General features: G+C 54.3%; 1 protein-coding gene across 1 annotated transcript; it reads right to left on the reverse strand.

Moving 5' to 3' along the window:
• Positions 1-168: 168 nt before the first annotated feature.
• Positions 169-16,110, reverse strand: NCF1 (neutrophil cytosolic factor 1). The gene is made up of 11 exons (XM_032756534.2): positions 15,995-16,110; positions 13,410-13,490; positions 11,297-11,372; positions 11,031-11,196; positions 9,611-9,666; positions 7,371-7,493; positions 6,795-6,902; positions 5,131-5,248; positions 2,019-2,123; positions 1,409-1,554; positions 169-1,067 (listed from the first exon to the last, which is right to left on the reverse strand). The coding sequence occupies exons 1-11, from the start codon at positions 16,064-16,066 to the stop codon at positions 946-948; spliced, it is 1,173 nt and encodes a 390-aa protein (XP_032612425.1). The 5' UTR covers positions 16,067-16,110; the 3' UTR covers positions 169-945.
• Between the last annotated feature and the right edge of the window lie 2,723 nt (positions 16,111-18,833).

Genomic DNA, 18,833 nt, shown 5'->3' on the forward strand with positions numbered 1-18,833 from the left:
CTACAGGCTGGCAGCAATGCTAGGGTGAGCAGTGAGGTTGTGTGCATAGTGAATATTTGCTTTCTGGTACAACCTCATAACCAGGGCACGGTCTCAGTGAATAACAGAGGACACCCTGTACCTAAGTTACTTTTTTTTTTTTTTTTTTTTTTTGAGATAGAGTCTTCCTCTGTAGTCCAGGCTGGAGTGCAGTGGCACCATCTCGGCTCACTGCAACTTCTGCCTCCCGGGTTCAAGCGATTCTCATGCCTCAGCCTCCCCAGTAGCTGGGATTATGGGCGCGTGCCACCACGCCCAGCTAATTTTTGTATTTTTGGTAGATTCAGGGTTTCACCATGTTGGCCAGGCTGGTCTCGAACTCCTGAGCTCAAGTGATCCTCCCACCTCGGTCTCCCAAAGTGCTGGGATTACAGGCGTGAGCCACTGCCCTCGGACCTAAGTTACAATATTTTCTTTTTATCCCAGCTATAAGGTCACCCCTGCACCCTGGACGGCAGCCTGTCTCCTGTCATGAGACAGGGCTGTCCCGCTGCACTGTGTGCACCCATCTTCAGGACTCTTCCGCCAGAGCCCGAGCAGGTGGTTTCTGACCAAACGGTCAGCAGGAAACCGGGAGTTTCTCTTGCACTTGGCCTTGTGCAAACCTGTTCTTGGCCAAGGCCAGGGCAGCATGCAACCAGACCTCGGCTCTTGCAACTTCCCCCCAGCAGAACTCACAACCTCCTGTCCTCAACTTAGAAATAACCCTGGGGCGGAGCCCGGCCCTCCCTGCGTCCCTGCAGAGCCCTGGTCCACTCCAAGCAACATTTATTGAGGGTGGCTGGAGCCGCGCTGGACAGGGGCCGGGGCTGCCCTCTGCGTCCAGACACCAGGCTCTATATAACACGTATATACAGGGACGGGGCGGGAAGGGCCGAGACGGTAGCTGGGGACTGCGCTCCAGCCTCAGACGGCAGACGCTAGCTTCCGCTTGGTGCTCTCGCTGCAGCGGTTCAGGATGAGGTCGGCGCTCGGCCGCGGGGGCACCGCAGGCTGCGGTTTAGAGCGCTGCGTCTGCGGCTCCTCCTCTGCCGGCAGAGAGCGGGGCCGAGTCAGAAGCCCCACCCCGCACGCTGGCCCCGCCCACAGTGCTCTCTGGCCCCGCCCCGCCCCGCCGCGTTCTCTAACTCCTGCTCCGCGCTCTGGCCTCGCCTCCCGGTTGTGCCTCTCCCTCTGACTCCGCCTCTTAGGGATCGCTCCGCCCCCTAGCGCTCGCTCCTCCTCTGGCTCCGCCTCCAGTCCCCGCCTCTCCCTCTGATTCCGCCCTCTGGTCCCGCCCCGCTGCTCTCTGGCCCTGCCTCTGGCCCCGCCTCTCCCGCTGACTCCGCCCCTAGGGCTTGCCCCTCCTGCCCCCTCCCGCTGCACTCACCGAGCTGGCTCCCGGGGCTCTGCGGTCCCGGCCGCGCCTGGCGGCGTCGCTGCTGCAGAAAACGGACGCTATTGCGGCGATAGGCGTCCTGGCTGAGACGCTTACGCGACCGCTGGTGGATGCTGTGCGCGTTGCGGATGGACGACCTGGCCCAGCGAGACGTGGCGTTGTCAAAGCCCGAGCGCGCCCCTACCCCTAGGGACTCGGATGGGCACCCCTGGTCCGAGGAAGTGGGGGGCAGCAGGGGGCCGTTAGTCTGCACGACCCGGGCGGGACAAGAGGCGGCTGCCCCCGTCACGACACGGACCCTTGCCCTGCAGCAGAGCCCGGGAGGTTTTCCACGCCCCTCGCCAGCCTTCGGTCTGCCCCCCTCTCCGGGGGGCCCCCCGGGACTGCCCATCCCCAAAGCCCCCGGGCATCGCCGCTTTCCTTCCGCCCCCGTGCCAGCCACACACCGCGGCCAGGCGCGTCCAGCCCCTTTCCCCGGTGAGGGTCCTGCCTCTCCCAGGCTGAGAGCCCCCGCCCCGGCACTGACAAGCTCCGGCCTAGACCGAGCGAACCCGTGGTGCGCCCCCCTCGACCCCGGCCAGCCCCGGGGACCCCCGCTCACCTGCGGGGCGGCGCCCCCCGCTTGATCTGGCGTTGGGCCTGGGACACGTCTTGCCCCGACTTTTGCAGGTACATGGACGGGAAGTAGCCTGTGACGTCGTCTTTCCTGCAACAGAGGCAGCCCTTGAGGCTGGGGCAGTCACCGGGGGGCGCTCAGAGGAGGGGGTTTCAGGGCTCTCTCTGAACAATTGGGGTTAGGACAGGCTGAGAGGTTGCAAACAACCGGACACCTGCCTCTGTGGGCCTCAGTTTCCTGATCTGTGCAACTGAGACCCTTCCAGCAATCCTTCCAGTCTAGGCAGGGGTGGAGGTTAGCAGATCCAGGTCACAGCAGGGGACAGGTATTTGCTATAAGACATTGGCAAGAATGGGCAGGGCACGGTCGCTCACGCCTGTAATCCCAGTACTTTGAGGGATCTAGGTGGGAGGATCACTTGAGGCCAGGAGTTTGAGATCAGCCTGGGCAACATAGCAAGACCCCTATCTCTGCCTCCCAAAAAAATTAAAGAAAAAGGAAGACTATATTTGCCAATTTTTCTTTTATGTTAACTGCCTTCTGTCTCCTATGAAGCTTTGCTTACCTCCAAGCCACCAAATTCTATGCTTTCTTCCAAATGCTTTTCCCCCACCCAACCCCAAGACAGAGTTTTGCTCTTGTTGCCTAGGCTGGAGTGCAATGACATGATGTCGGCTCATTGCAACCTCTGCTTCCCGAGTTCAAGCAATTCTCCTGCCTCAGCTTCCCAAGTAGCTGGGATTACAGGCATGCACCACCACGCCTGGTTAATTTTGTAGTTTTTTAGTAGAGACGGGATTTCACCATGTTGGTCATGGCTGGTCTCGAACTTCTGACCTCAAGTGATCCACCTGCCTCAGCCTCCCAAAGTGCTGGGATTACAGGCGTGAGCTCCCCGTTCGGCCCCACACGGTTTTTAGTTTCAGGTTTGTTTGTTTGTTTGTTTGTTTGTTTGTTTGTTTAGACAGAGTCTCGCACTGTCGCCCAGGCTGGAGTGCATTGGCCCTACCTTGGCTCACTGCAAGCTCCGCCTCCCAGTTTCACACCATTCTCCTGCCTCAGCCTCCCAAGTAGCTGGGACTACAGGCACCCACCACCACGCCTGGCTAATTTTTTGTATTTTTAGTAGAGACGGGGTTTCACCGTGTTAGCCAGGATGGTCTCAATCTCCTGACCTCGTGATCTGCCCGCCTTGGCCTCCCAAAGTGCTGGGATTACGGGCATGAGCCACTGCGCCCGGCCTAGTTTCAGGTTTTACTCTGGGATAAACCCGTGATCCATCTGAAGTAAACATCTGTGTACAGTGTGAGGTAGCACTGTGTACAGTGCTAGGTTTGTTTTTTGCTTTTTTTTTTTCAGTATGGAAATCCATCTGTTCCAGCACCATTTGTTGAAAAGACTTTCTTTCTATTCTCAATATTATATTTGGGGGTAAAAAAAAAACGAAGGAAAACTTTGCATAATACAACGTTCACATAAAACCCAATTCTTGGCTAGTGGGAGGATCACAAGAAGATTATCAGGGACACAGGATGGGGGTTAACAGAGTGTGTGTCTAAAAGGCTGAGAAATACTGCCTCAAAGCCCTCTGGCCCAGGGCCCGGCTCCAGGTATGCATGTTGTGGTCCTAGCTTTAAGATAAGCTTGCAGCAGGGCGCCAGGCTGGCCCTGTGACCTAGGGCTCTGAAGACGCCAGCAAAGGCCCAGCATGGAGGCTCATTCCTGTAATCCCAGTGCTTTGGGAGGCCAAGGCAGGAGGATCTCTTGAGGCCAGGAGTTTAAGACTAGTCTTCGCACCATAGTGAGACCCCATCCCTACAAAAAAATTAAAAAACATTAGCCGGATGTGGTGGTGCTCACCTGTAGTCCCAGCTACATGGGAGCCTGAGGCGGGAGGATTGCTTGAGTGAGCTATGATTGTGCTCCAGCCTGGGAGTCAGAGCAAGATCCTGTCTCAAAAAATAAAAAAATTTGTGAAAAATGAAGACACAGGAAAGGACCTGGGAGGCCCTGTGGCTCCAGGGAAATGGCTCCACTAGCCGCTAGAATTCTGTGTTCCCCAGAATTAGAAAAAAGATAATTAGTATTTCTGCATTCATTTGGAGGATAAACAGATGGGAATTGCAATGGAAGCTTTTTTTTTTTTTTTTTTTTGGAGACAGGGTCTTGCTCCATCACCCAGGCTGGAGTGCAGTGGTGCAATCATAGCTCACTGCAGCCTCCAACTCCTGGGGTCAAGTGATCCTCTCGCCTCAGCCTCCTGAGTAGCTGGGGCTACAGGTGTGTGCAACCACATCCAGCTAATTTTTATTTTTTTTTTGTAGAGGCAGAGGTCTCCCTATATTTCCCAGGTTGGTCTTGAATTTGTAGCCTTGAGTGATCCTCCCACCTCAGCTTCCCAGAGTGTTGGGATTACAGGCATGAGACACCACACCTGACCGCAAGAAAGCTTCAAAAGATAAAGGGATGATAAAAATAAAAATAATGTAATCTTTTTTTTTTTTTTTTTTTCTGAGACAGAGTTTCGCTCTTGTTGCCCAGGCTGGAGTGCAATGGCGTGATCTTGGCTCACCGCAACCTCCACCTCTTGGGTTCGAGCGATTCTCTTGTCTCACACTCCCGAGTAGCTGGGATTACAGGCTCCCGCCACCACACCCGGCTCATGTTTGTATTTTTAGTAGAGATAGAGTTTTGGCATGTTGGCCAGGGTGGTCTCGAACTCCTGACCTCACGTGATCGTCCTGCCTTGGGCTCCCAAAGTGCAAGGATTACAGGCCTGAGCCACTGCGCCCAGCCAGGAATGTAATTATTTATACAACAGTTCACTATGTTGCCAGAGAAGGCATAATAGTAGATGGTTGGGAAGAGACCCTAACTCACAAAGGAGAAATGCACCCACTTGGACAAGGACATCGGATCCCCACAAGACAGGCAAGGGTGCGCTCATCCTTCCCTGCTACTGAGATGGAAACTAAGCCCAGAGAGGGGCAGCGGCTTACCCAGAGTCCCAGGGACAAGTCACCCCAGATCCCCAAACACCCCGTCCTGGCTGGGGCTGACTCAGGTGGGTGCTCTGGATGGAGAGGGGCCCTCCTACCTGATGACCCACCAGCCGTCCAGGAGCTTGTGAATGACCTCAACAACTTCACCCTCGAGCAGGGACACCTCGTCCCCCTCCATAGCAGTGTAGGCCTTGATGGCGATGTACGGCTCACCTGGTCCACAGTGGGGGCACAGAGTACAGTGTGAGGTCGGCCCAGCCTGGGGCTCGCCACCCATCCCGTCTTCTCCTCTCTGCGCCTGGGCTTCCTCCAGGCACTCCAGACCCACCCAGGGCCCACAATTCCCCCTCTTCTGGGTCTCCTCCCTCCACCCTCCTGCTCCATCCCAGATCCCTCGGCAAGCTCCTGCTGGCACCCACTCTGGGGGTATACTCTGGACTTCTGCCCTCTGCCCCCTACACCCAGGTGAGCTTGTCCACTCCCATTCATTGCCACCCACTCCGAGGACCAGAGATCCCATAACGATGACGGTCTGTCCAGACACCTAAATATGACGAGATCAGCCATGAGTAGGTGGGTAGAGCATCCGTCCACGTGGCACTGGGAACTGCTCAGCTGCAGCTAACTGTCGGCCTGGGGGCTGCAGGCCTTCCAGTGTTTAAACAATAGCCACAGGCTGGGCCAGGTGGTTCCCACCTGTAATCCTAGCACTTTAGGAGGCCAAGGCGGGCGGATCACCTGAGGTCAGGAGTTCGAGACCAGCCTGGCCAACGTGGCGAAACCCCATCACTACTAAAAATACAAAAAAGTAGCCTGGCGTGGTGGTGCATGCCTGTAATCCCAGCTACTCGGGTGGCTGAGGCAGGAGAATTGCTTGAACCCAGGAGGCTAAGGTTGCAGTGAGCTGAGATTGCATTACTGCACTCCAGCCTGGGTGACAGAGCCAGACTTTGTCTCAAAAAAAAAAAAAAAAAAGCTGTAAATCCACATAAAAGGGTAAAATCACTCCATTTTAAAATGTGGGTAACCAGGCCAGGGACAGTAGTTCACATCTGTAATTCCAGCACTTTGAGAGGCCGAGGCAGGCAGATCACCTGAGGTCAGAAGTTCGAGACCAGTCTGGCCAACCTGGTGAAACCCCGTCTCAACTAAAAATACAAAAATTATCCAGGCATGGTGGCGCATGCCTGTAATCCCAGCTACTCAGGGAGGCTGAGGCTGGAGAATCACTTGATCCTGGGAGGCAGAGGTTGCAGTGAGCTGAGATTGCACCACCGCACTCCAGCCTTAGCAAGGGAGTGAGACGCTGTCTCAAGTAAAATAAATAGATAAATAAATAATAAAATAAAATAAAATGGTAACCAATTCTATTATAGTTTTTTTCAATGCAGGCCCCATCCAGCCCTGGCACTGCCAGTTTTCCCTTTCTGGTCAGTGATGATGCCCCCACTTCCAGGCAGCCCTCCTTCCTGAGCCTAAGGTCTGCTTATCCTTCAGCTCCCACTGAACCTGGCCACATACCCACAGACACCACTGACCTCCCACTCTCCCCCATCATCTGCTCCTCCTCCTGGTTCCCTGTCCAGACCAAGGGCATCGCAACCTGCCAGGGCCCCCAAGCCAGAGACGATGAGGTCTCAGCCCTGATTTTTCTGCCAAGCCAGCAACCAGCCCAGACTCCAAAGCAGTCACTCGATATCCTTGAGCCCCGCCTGCCCCTTTCTCCCACACCCCTACGGCCTTGGAGGGCAGGGGGCACCTGCATAGTTGGGCTCAGGGTCTTCCGTCTCGTCGGGACTGTCCAGGGGCTCGAGGAAGGACGCTGGGATCCAGCCTCGCTTTGCTTTCATCTGACAGAACCACCAACCTGTGCCAGAGGTGCAGGAATGTGACTGAGGGGCGGGGCAGGGCCCGGCGGCTCCCTGCAGCCATCAGGGATGGTGAGGACACAGGGACACAGACACACTCATGTCCAATGCTCAGATTTGGAAATGTCACCTTCACCACACTGGACAATGAGGTCACATGCATGCATGCACACATGCTCACAGAATCACAGCTCTGAGCCCACTTCATAATGAGCAGACGGTCCCATACCCATCCAGACAGAACACGCAGACATGCCCCGCCCCAGCCTGTCATGCACAGATGCCCACAGCCACCGCAGGGTGCTCACTCAGCGAGAGGGCGGCCCCCAGTGTGGGGAGGACATTCAGGGCCCCTAACGGAGCCAGAGTCCTCCCAGGGGCCAGGCTGCCTGAGCCTAGGCAGGGGGCTTGTGGCTGTGGGTTCCTGAGCACCAGGGGAAAGAGCCCTATAGGGCGGGAGGTCTGACCGCTCTCGCTCTTCTCCACGACCTCCACCACGTCCCCCATGGCCAGAGCCATCTCGGAGCCCGAGGTCTTCTCGTAGTCGGCAATGGCGCGGTACGTCTGCAGGATGATGGGGCCGGTGATGTCTGGGGCAGAAGGAGGGCAGGGTGAGTGGGCACTGCAGGGCCCATCTGGGCCTCCAGAACAGGCGCTGGCATCCTGAGTCTGCTGCCCTGCATTTCCTGGGCGCATAGCATTCTCCAGGCTTCAGCCTCACACTTCAAATGTGTCCTTGTTCTCATCTGATGCAATTAGCAAGCCTTCCCCAACTTGATTTTCTTTTTTGGAGACAGAGTCTTGCTCTGTTGCCTAGGCTAGAGTACAGTGACGTGATCACAGCTCACCACAGCCCTGGACTCCTAGGCTCAAGCAATCTCCCTGCCTCAGCCTCCCGAATAGCTGGGACTACAGGCATATGCCACCACACCCGGCTAATTTTTTTGTAAAGACAAGGTCTTGGGACAATGCCCAGGCTGGTCTTGAACTCCTGGGCTCAAAGGTTTCTCCCACCTCAGCCTCTTACAGTGTTGGGATTACAGGCATGGAGCCACTGCACCTGGCCTTTTCCCAACTTTTTTTTTTTTTTTTTGAGACGGAGTCTCGCTCTGTCACTGGAGTGCAGTGGTGCAATCTTGGCTCACTGCAATCTCCACCTCCCAGGTTCAAGCAATTCACCTGCCTCAGCCTCCCAAGTAGCTGGGACTACAAGCACCCGCCACCACACCTGGCTAATTTTTGTATTTTTAGTAGAGATGGAGTTTCACGGTATTGGTCAGGCTGGTCTCGAACTCCTGACCTCAGGTGATTCAACCGCCTCGGTCTCCTGAAGTGCTGGGATTACAGGCATGAGCCACAGTGCCTGACCTTTTCCTAACTTTAAGGTGCACCCAAATGCCTGGGATTTTGCTAAAATGCCTATCCTGTTCAGTGGGTCCACTGTGGGACCTGAGTGTGCGTTTCTGACCAGCCCTTCATCCAACCATGGAGGTGCTGATGCTGTTTGTTATTGGCTGAGATCCGTCTTCTCAAAATTCATATGTTGAAGTCCTAACCACCCAGTACCTTACAGTGTGGGTATATTTGGAGATAGGGTCTTGCAAGAGGTAATTAAGTTAAAATAAGGTCATTAGAGTGGGCCCTAACCCAACAGGCCTCATGTCCTTATAAGAAGAAGAAAAAGCCGGGCACAGTGGCTCATGTCTATAATCTCAGCACTTTGGGAGGCCGAGGCAGGAGGGTTGCTTGAGGCCAAGAGCTTAAGACCAGCCTGGGCAATATAGTGAGACCCCATCTCTACCAAAAAATTAAAAATTAGCTGGGCATGGTGGCACACACCTGTAATCCCAGCCACTTGGAAGGCTGAGGTGGGAGGATCGCTTCAGCCAAGGAGGTCGAGGCTGCAGTGAGCTATGATCACACCACTTCACTCCAGCCTGGGCAACAGAGCGAGACCCTGTCACTGAAAACAACAAAAACAAAATAGTGGCTGGCACAGAGTAAGCGCTCCATTAATGTTAGGTATTATTATTATTGTTGTTATTAGCAGTGACTGTGCAATAAATGTTAGAAACTGCCACAGCCCTGCATCGCCTCTGAAGGCCACGTTGGCCTCCAAAACCTGTTCATTCATTCAGCCACAAACACTCCCCCGGCTGCCCGGAGCAAGGGTCTGCGCTGGTCTCTGCACTGCCACCTGCAAAGGGCTCCTTTCAGTCTCCAGGGACCTTCCAAAGACCCAATTCTTCTTCTTTTTTTTTTTTTTTTTTTTTTTTTTTGAGATGGAGTCTGGCTCTGTCGCCCAGGCTGGAGTGGCTCTGTCGCCCAGGCTGGAGTGCGGTGCCACGATCTTGGCTCATTGCAAACTCCGTCTTCCGGGTTCAAGTGATTCTCCTGCCTCAGCCTCCCAAGTGGCTGGGACTACTGGCACCCGCCACCACGCCTGGCTAATTTGGATTTTTAGTAGACACGGTTTCTCCATGTTGGCCAGGCTGGTCTCAAACTCCTGACCTCAAGTGATCCTCCTGCCTCGGCCTCCCAAAGTGCTGGGATTACAGGCATGAGCAACCGCACCCGGCCCAAAGACCCAATTCTTCAGCAGGGTAGCTGTGAGCCCTCCCAGCCTGCTCCCAGCCCCTGCTCTTTTCCCTGAACACTCTGGGTCTCCTCAGGGTGACCCCGCCCCTGGCTGCCCCTCGTCTCTCACCTGTCGCAGTACTCTTGCCATCTTTGGGCATCAAGTATGTCTCTGGCTTTTTTGTCCTGAGGAGAGAGCAGTCTGGGTGAGACCCTTGGCTTCCCACAGAGGAAGGAGAGGTGCTGGGTAGACCTACAGAAGAACTTCCCAAGAGAAGAGGGACCCGGGGAAGGGCAGGGGCACTGCAGAGAGAAGAAAGCAACTGGACTGGCTCAGGAAGGGCTTCAGGAAGAGACGGGGGCGGGCAGATCTGCTTGGGCAGCCCAAGGGAGGGACATGAGGAGGACACTGCACAGCCTTCTGCAGACCCTAAGGATGCCCTAAGCCTGGAAAATGCTCTTGTGGGCTCCCAGGCCACCTTCTTTCTTCTTTCCTTTTTTTTTTTAAGACAGAGTCTCGCTCTGTCACCCAGGCTGGAGTGTAGTGGCGCAATCTCAGCTCACTGCAACCTCTGCCTCCCGGGTTCAAGCGATTCTCCTGCCTCGGCCTCCCAAGTAGCTGGGATTACAAGCGCACGCCACCATGCCTGACTAAATTTTTATATTTTTGGTAGAGATGGGGTTTCACCATGTTGGCCAGGCTGGTCTCGAACTCCCAAACTCAGGTGATCTGCCCACCTCGACCTTCCAAAGTGCTGGGATTATAGGTGTGAGCCACTGTGCCCGGCCTCCTTCTCCTTCTGGAGCACTGAGAGAGCAGGCAATGAGGAGCAGACCCCACTGCAGAGTCCATCCTTCCCCCGCCTCCCGGGGGAGGCTCTCATCTCTGATGAGAACCGCCCTTCCTTGGACCAGGGGACACCTTCAAGCGTCAATAAGTGCCGGCCGGAGCAATGCTGCTTGTCTCTGTCTTGGCAGCCTGGGTGCCTTCACGAGGGGTAACATCCTGTCCTCATGCTCCCCACTTCGAGCTTCAGTGACCAGAGAGGAGTGGAGAAGGGGACTTCCCCAGCCTGCCTGGAGCTCCCTCAGCCTCTCAGGTGCCTTCCACACAGGGTCCTGGGTACAGGAGACCCCAGACATGCCCCGCACTTAGCAGAGGCATCAACCCCATGTCCTTCTGGGGGGCTCTCCAAGACACCCAATGCTTCATCTGATTCTCACCACCCATTATAGGAATGGAGAACCTGCATTCAGAAAGCAGTGGTGACCGGCTCCGGGTCCCATGACCAGGTGGCCGTAGGGTCAGGATGAAGACCCAGGACTTTGGACCTCCAGCCTCGAGTACTTCCCCCAGTGCCCTGAGGTGTGAAGGATTAAGGTGGAGGCTTGGCGGGGTCACAGGGGCCGGGGTGGAATCTGCCTCCTCTTTCTGGCTGTGTGGCTCTGGGAAGGTGGCTTTCCCTTTCTGAGCCTCAGTTTTCTCATCTGCAAAACACAGAAAGTCCCACCCCTCCTTCCCTCTCCCGCCTGGCAGGGTGAAAACTCACTGGTTGTCCGTGGGGAGCTTGAGGTCATCGGGGCGCACCTTGAAGAAGTCGAGGAGGTGGGGACAGCGGGAGATCTTGGTGGGCAGGCTCATGAGCGTGCTGCAGTACTCTGTAAGCGTGCCCTGGCGGTTCTCGGCGGCCCGTTGCCCGTCGAACCACTTGGGAGCTGGCACCAGAGAACATGAGGTCAAGCCCAAAAGGGGCTGGGAGGGCAGGTGAGCCCCCGCCAATGACCCCCCCGACAGGCGGCTCAGCCCCGTGCTCACCTGGGAGGTGGGGGATGATCCTGTTCTCTGGATTGATCGCCCCTGCCTCAATAGGGAACATTTCTTTTAAGGTTTTCTAAACATTAAAAAGACAAGAAGACGTGAAGGAATATTTGTAGTTTACAACACTTGGAAAAGCACGAGATTGGAAGTGACCTAAATACCTCTCAAAACCACCTAAAAGGCCGAGCATGGTGGCTCACGCCTGTAATCCCAGCACTTTGGGAGGCTGTCTTGGGTGGATCACTTGAGGTCAGGAGTTCAAGACAAGCCTGGCCAACATGGTGAAACCCCGTCTCTACTAAAAATACAAAAATTAGCCAGGAGTGGTGGCACACGCCTGTAACCCCAGCTACTCAGGAGGCTGAGGTGAGAGAATCGCTTAAACCTGGGAGGCAGAGGTTACAGTGAACCGAGTTGGTGCCACTGCACTCCAACCTGGGTGACAGAGTGAGACACCACCTAATTATCTCGGGCCTAGAAATTTCGGTGGCAATCTGGATTCCTTGATTAGCAGAGGCACTGACCTCCCTCCCTCCCATGTGCAAGTCACCAGCAAATCCTTTTGCTTCCAATCCCCAAATCTCTTTGGGATCTGACCCCTTCCCACCAACCCCACCCTCCTGGCCCTAGCCACTACCCGGCCTGGTTAACGACAGTGGCGTCCTTGTGTCCCCCGTCCACTCTTGTCTGTCCTCAATCCAGTCGCCAGAGGGATCCTTTTAAAACTCAGGTTGGCCAGGTGCAGGGGCTCAAACCTGTAATCCTAGCAATTTGGGAGGCTGAGGCGGGAGGATCACTTGAGTCCAAGAGTTAGAGACCAGCCTGGGCAACATAGCGAAACCCCATCTCTACAAAAAACAAATCAGGAAAAGGAGCCAAGTGTGGTGGTACACGCCTGTGATCTCAACATGGGAGGCTGAGATGGGAGAATCGCTTCAGCCCTGGAGGTTGAGGCTGCAGTGAGCTGTGATCGCACCACTGCACCCCAGCCTGGATGACAGAGCAAGACCCCATCTCAAAAGAAAAACAAAATAAAAAACTGACAACTCATTCTTAAAAAGGTACAAATGTAAAATTTAGGAAAATAACTAACATAGGGACGTGAACTACAAAGAGAATGTTTACCAATAGGTGCATTTATTTGGGATCTAGAATTTAGCTTTCTTTTTCGAAAGCGACAAGAATGGTTCCATTCTAGGAAGGTTCGGGGAGATCCTGTCTGTTTTACTTTAAAATGAGTATCTGGTGTTTCTGTGTTTTATTGTTTTCAGTAAGACTACTTAAATGTTTCAGGGGGAAAAATGTTTTTTTCTTTTAATGCTCCCTTAGCTTTGGGAGGCCAAGGCAGGAGGATCACTTGAGGTCTGGAGTTCAAGACCAGTCTGGGCAACATAGTGAGATCCCCATCTTTATAAAAAATACAAAAATTGGCCGGGTGCAGTGGCTCGCACTTGTAATCCCAGCACTTTGGGAGGCCGAGGCGGGCGGATCACGAGGTCAGGAGATCGAGACCACGGTGAAACTCCGTCTCTACTAAAAATACAAAAAATTAGCCGGGCGTGGTGGCGGGCACCTGTAGTCCCAGCTACTCGGAGAGGCTGAGGCAGGAGAATGGCGTGAACCCGGGAGGCAGAGCTTGCGGTGAGCCGAGATCACGCCACTGCACTTCAGCCTGGGCAATAGAGCGAGACTCCGTCTCAAAAAAAAAAAAAAAACAAACAAAAAACAAAAATTAGCCACACATGGTGATGCACACCTATAGTCCCAGCTACTCAAGAGGCTGAGGCAGGAGGATTGCTCGAGCCCCAGAGGTCGAGGCTGCAGTGAGCTATGATTGCGCCCCTGCACTGCAAACCTAAATACCTCTCAAAACCACCTAAAAGGCCGAGCATGGTGGCTCATGCCTGTAATCAGAGAACATGAGGTGTTCAGAGTGGTGACAGAGCAAGACCCTGTCACAAAAATATATATAAATAAATAAATCCCCTTTAACTGTGGTCTGGAAGGGGATTCTGGGTTCTGCAGTTTCCCCACCACCTGGGCTAAGGTCCTCCCCAAAGGGTGGAGCTGGAACGGTGGGGCCCTGTCCCTCCTCCGTCCCCACACTCACATGGAACTCGTAGATCTCGGTGAAGCGCCGGTAGACCACCTTCTCCGACAGGTCCTGCCATTTCACCAGGAACATGTACACCTGGGGGAAGGCCAGCGTGGGGGGACTCCACTCAGCTTCCAAAGAGGCTTTGCTGTGTGCACCCAGGACCCCACTGCCCCCTGGAGGAAGCCCAGAGGATTGGGGTGAGGAACATCTTTTTTTTTTTTGAGACGGAGTCTCGCTCTGTCGCCCAGGCTGGAGTGCAGTGGCGCCATCTTGGCTCACTGCAAGCTCCGCCTCCCAGGTTCACGCCATTCTCCTGCCTCAGCCTCCTGAGTAGCTGGGACTACAGGCACCCGCCACCACGCCCGGCTAATTTTTTGTATTTTAGTAGAGACGGGGTTTCACCGTGTTAGCCAGGATGGTCTCGATCTCCTGACCTTGTGATCTGCCTGCCTCGGCCTCCCAAAGTGCTGGGATTATAGGCGTGAGCCACCACGCCCGGCCAGGGTGAGGAACATCTTTGCGATTGTCCTGGATTGCAGAAAGGGCACAAACGTGGACCCAAGTGCTGCCACGCCCCAGCCTTGAGACCCAGGGCAAGATGGTCAGCTTCTCTCAAATGGACTCATCTGTAAATTGGAGATAAAAGTAGGACCTAGGCTGGGCACGGGGGCTCACACCTGGAATCCCAGCACTTTTTAGGATGGAGGTGGGAAGATCGCTTGAGTCCAGGAGTTTGAGACCAGCCTGGGCAACATAGCGAGACCCCTGTATCTACTAAAAACACAAAAATTGGCCGGGTGTGGTGCCACACACCTGTGGCCCCAGGTGAGGCAGGAGAATTGCTTGAGCCTTGGAGGTCAAGGCTTTAGTGAGCTATGATTGCACCACTGCACTCCAGCCTGGGTGGGGAGGGGAGGAGGAGGGAGGGGACAGGAGGAGAGGGGAGGGGAGGGGAGGGGCAGGCAGGCTGGGCATGGTGGCTCCCGTCTGTAATCCCAGCACTTTGGGAGGCCAAGGCAGGTGGATCACCTGAGGTCAGGAGTTCAAGACCAGCCTGACGAATATGGTGAAACCCCGTCTCTACTAAAAACACAAAAATTAGCCGGGAGTGGTGATGGGCACCTGTAATCCCAACTACTTGGGAGGCTGGGACAGGAGAATTGCTTGAACCCGGGAGGCGGAGGCTGCAGTGAGCTGAGGTTCTGCCACTGCACTCCAGCCTGGGTGACAGAGCGAGACTCCATCTCATAAAAAAAAGACCGATCCAGAATCAATATGGCAAAACCCTGTCTCTACCAAAAAATACGAGCTGGGCGTGGTGGCACACACCTGTATTCCCAGCTACTCGGGAGGCTGAGGCAGGAGAATCTCTTGAACCCGGGAGGCAGAGGTTGCAATGAGCCGAGATTGCACCACTGCACTCCAGTCTGGCGACAGAGTGAGACTCTGTGTCCAAAAAAAAAAAAAAAAGATAAAAAGACTGATCCAGATTAAAGAAGGTTAAAGGCTATGACATTGATCCTTGACTGGATCCTAGACCTGAAAAAAGTTTTTACCGCAGAGGACAAGCAGGATAATCGGGGAAACCTCAGTAAAGTCTGTGGGTGGATAATGGTGTTTTGTCCATGTTAATTTCCTGATTTTGACACGTGCGTTGTGATTATGTAAGAGAATGCCTTGATTTTAAGAAATGCCCAACAACTAGTATTTAGAGGTAAAGAAACACGTCTTCAACTCACTCTCAAATAATTCAGAAAATATCCCCAGAAAGAGAGGTGTGGATGAATGTGGGTGAAAGACTGTTGGAGTGACTGGTACCATTTTGATACCCAGTAGCCTTTCTGTAAATTTGAAATTTCAAAACTGAAAGTTACAAAGAAAAGGAGAAAAGTGACTAGGCACGGTAGCTCACGCTTGTAATCCTAGCACTGTGGAAGGCTGAGACCAGAGGGTTGCTTAAGCCGAGGAGTTCAAGATTAGCCTGGACAACATAGTGAAACCTCATCTCCACAAAAAATTTAAAAACTAGCCAGGCATGGTGGTGTGCGCCTGTAGCCCCAGCTACTCAAGGGGCTGAGGCAGGAGGATCGCTTGGGCCTGGGAGGTCGAGGCTGCAGTGAACTATAATCGCCCCACTGCACTCCAGACCTCATTTCAAAAAAACAGGCCAGGCACGGTGGCTCACGCCTGTAATCCCAGCACTCTGGGAGGCCGAGGCGGGTGGATCACTTGAGGTCAGGAGTTTGAGACCAGCCTGGCCGACATGGCGAAACCCCTGGAGGAGTGTGCCTTGGACCTGAGAGAGCGCTGGGCTGCCTGGCCATGGCAGGAGAGCAGAAAGAGGACTCCTGGTTAAGGCTGAGGGCCTGGCTGGGGACACAGGTGGGGACAGTAAAGGGCTGGGGCCCAGGGCGGGTCCAAGGGAACTGTCCTCCCAGGAATCAGAGGGATAGATCCAGGCTCAAAGACCAGGGACCGGGTGCCCAAGACCCTGCCCCGTTAGTCCTCACTGGAGCTGGTCAGCCCTGGGACCGCAAGGGTGGCTGTGCTGTCCCTCCCGTATCCCCCCCACGGGATCCCCTCCACCAGCTACTCACATAGTGCTGGCTGGGTACGAAGCGCTTCTCAAAGCCCAGCAGGGCGATGTGACGGATGAAGGTGTCCCCCATGACTGGGTGGCCTCCAGTGCTCCCTGGCACTTCCAGGCTGCGCCTTAAATGCACTGGAAAGAGGAAGTCGCTTTTGTCGCGGTCGGGACAGGGGGCAGGGAGGGTACAGAAAGGACTTTGCTTCTTCTTTCAGTTTCTGGGGACTCTTCAGGCTTGCAGGGTGTAAACAGGGGCAGACTCATGTTCACACACACCTGCAGGGACAAGGAAAAGGGTTTACACTTGTCCTTCCCGTCGCCTGCATGGGCCCCACGGGTTTTGGGGGTGAACCAAGCTGCTCCTGCCTCAGGGCCTTGCATTTGCTGCGTCCCCTTGACCATCTTTCCCCCCTTGACCATATTCCTGGTCTTGACCATGTTCCCCCCATTCACCATCTTCCCTCCATAACTCTCTACTCCATTTCTCTGCTCAAATGTCACCTCTTCCGAGAAGCCTTCCTTGATAACTTCACACTGCATAGCAAACCGCATACCTTCCTCAGCCTCTTCCTGCCTCCTTTTTCTCTAGAGCCCTTATTATCACTGATGCATCACACATTGCATTTAATTTTTCTTTATTATTATTGCTATTGTTATTTGAGACAGGGTCTTGCTTTTATCCAGGCTCAAGTGCAGTGGTGGGATCACAGTTCACTGCAGCCTCCAACTCCTGGGCTCTAGCGATCCTCTTGCCTCAGCCTCTGGAGTAGCTGGGACTACAGGTGCGTGCCACCATGCCCGGCTAATTTTTTTTTATTTTTTTGTACAGACAGGGTTTCTCCATGTTGGCCAGGCTGGTCTTGAACTCCCGACCTCAGGTGATTCACTCGCCTTGGCCTCCCAAAGTGCTGGGATTCAGGCATGAGCCACTGTGCCTGGCCTGACTTAATTTTTTTAGTCTCCCCTTACCACAATGTGTGTCCCAGGAAAGCTAGGGCATGACTGAGTTATCAGGGGCTCTAGCCCCAGCCCCTCCATCTAGTGCCTGACACACAGAGGCCATAAATATTTGGATCGTGACTGCAACATTCACTGAGTGAATGAATGAATGAGTGAATGAATGAATGAATGAGTGAGTGAATGAATGAATGAGTGAATGAATGAGTGAGTGAATGAACGCGGACATGGGAGTGTGCATGCAAGCGTTAGGTGCTCGTCCTTGGGTGTGTGTGGATGAGGGCCAGTGACAGCTAGGACGAAAATGGCACAGACTTTGAGTGAGACTTGAGTTCCAATCCTCAAGTAAGCAAATAGTTTATTGAATTGTTCCTTAGGGCTGACTCAGTTTCCTCCAGAGTGATATAAGACTGTCAGCTTTGCCACGAAGGGGATTTGGGACAAAGAGGTGAGGAGGGGGCAGCATGCCCAGGGACAGGCTGAGGCCTCTGTCTACCACTCCCCCTAGTGCCTGGGAGGCCCAGAGCTTTTGGAGCTCATTCAAGGTCGTGAGTTCATGAGTGGCCGGCCTCAGCCCCAGGCAGCCTGCTGCAGCCTGTGCCTCCCAGCAGGCCAGGGCTGCACCAACTCACCCTTGCCCGAGTCCAGGGTCAGCTCGTGGTCTGGACCTGATCTCCTGGGGGTGAGGGTTGAGGTCTGGCAGATGAAAGCCAAGACATACTGGGGGTTTATTTATTTGTTTGAAGCGAAGTTTCACTCTTGTTGCCCAGGCTGGAGTGCAGCGGCACGATCTCGGCTCACTGCAACCTCTGCCTTCCGGGTTCAAGCGACTCTCCTGCCTCAGCTTCCCGAGTAGCTGGGATTACAGGTGTGTGCCACCACGCCCGGCTTATTTTGTATTTTTAGTAGAGAAGGGGTATCACCCTGTTGGCCAGGCTGGTCTCAAACTCCTGAGCTCAGGGGATCCACCCACCTCAGCCTCCCAAAGTGTTGGGATTACAGGCATGAGCCACTGTGCCTGGCCTTTTTTTTTTTTTTTTCTAAAAAAAAGACAGGGTCTCCCTCTGTCACCCAGGCTGGAGTGCAGTTGCCTGATCATAACTCACTGCAGCCTCCAACTCCTGGGCTCAAGCAGTCCTCCCGCCTTGGCCTCCCCAGTAGGTTGGGACTACAGGCACGTGCCACTGCACCTGGCCTGTTCCTGCTTTTATCATCCAGTGCATTTATTATCCAAGAGGTGTAGGGTCCACTCCATCTGCTCTGAAAGATTTGCTTGGCAAGTGCTTCACTTCTTTTTTTTTTTTTTTTCGAGACAGAGTCTTTTTCTGTCCCCCAGGCTGGTATGCAGTGGCGTGATCTCGGCTCACTGCAACCTTCACCTTCCAGGTACAAGCAATTCTCCTGCCTCAGCCTCCCGAATAGCTGGGATTACAGGCGTGCACCACCACGTTCAGCTAATTTTTTGTATTTTTATAGTGATGGGGTTTCACCAAATTGCCCAGGCTGGTCTCGAACTCCTGACCCGAAGTGAGCTGCCCAACTCGGCCTCCCAAAGCGCTGAGATTACAGGGGTGAGCCACCGCACCCGGCCTTCACTTCTTTATAGAGAAGAAAAGTCACATCACCTGCTGGCACCTGCTCCCTCTGGTCCTTACTGTCCCCCACCTCCACCCTGAGGTCCCCAGCCCTGGGTGTGAGCAGCCTTGCCAGCCCTTCCTATGGTGATTTCCATCTATGTATCTTGGATCTTTCCATGAAGACAAATAGGCATTTGCAACAGGATCTACTCAGCAGTGACAAGGACCTATCCCACAGGGCGACACAGTGGAATCTTCCAGACACATCACTGACAGAAGGAAGGCAGGCACAGAGCACATGTTCTGGAGGATGTC

This window comes from Hylobates moloch, unplaced genomic scaffold (genome assembly GCF_009828535.3).
Source record: "Hylobates moloch isolate HMO894 unplaced genomic scaffold, HMol_V3 SCAFFOLD_1, whole genome shotgun sequence".
Classification (NCBI taxonomy): Eukaryota; Metazoa; Chordata; class Mammalia; order Primates; family Hylobatidae; genus Hylobates; species Hylobates moloch.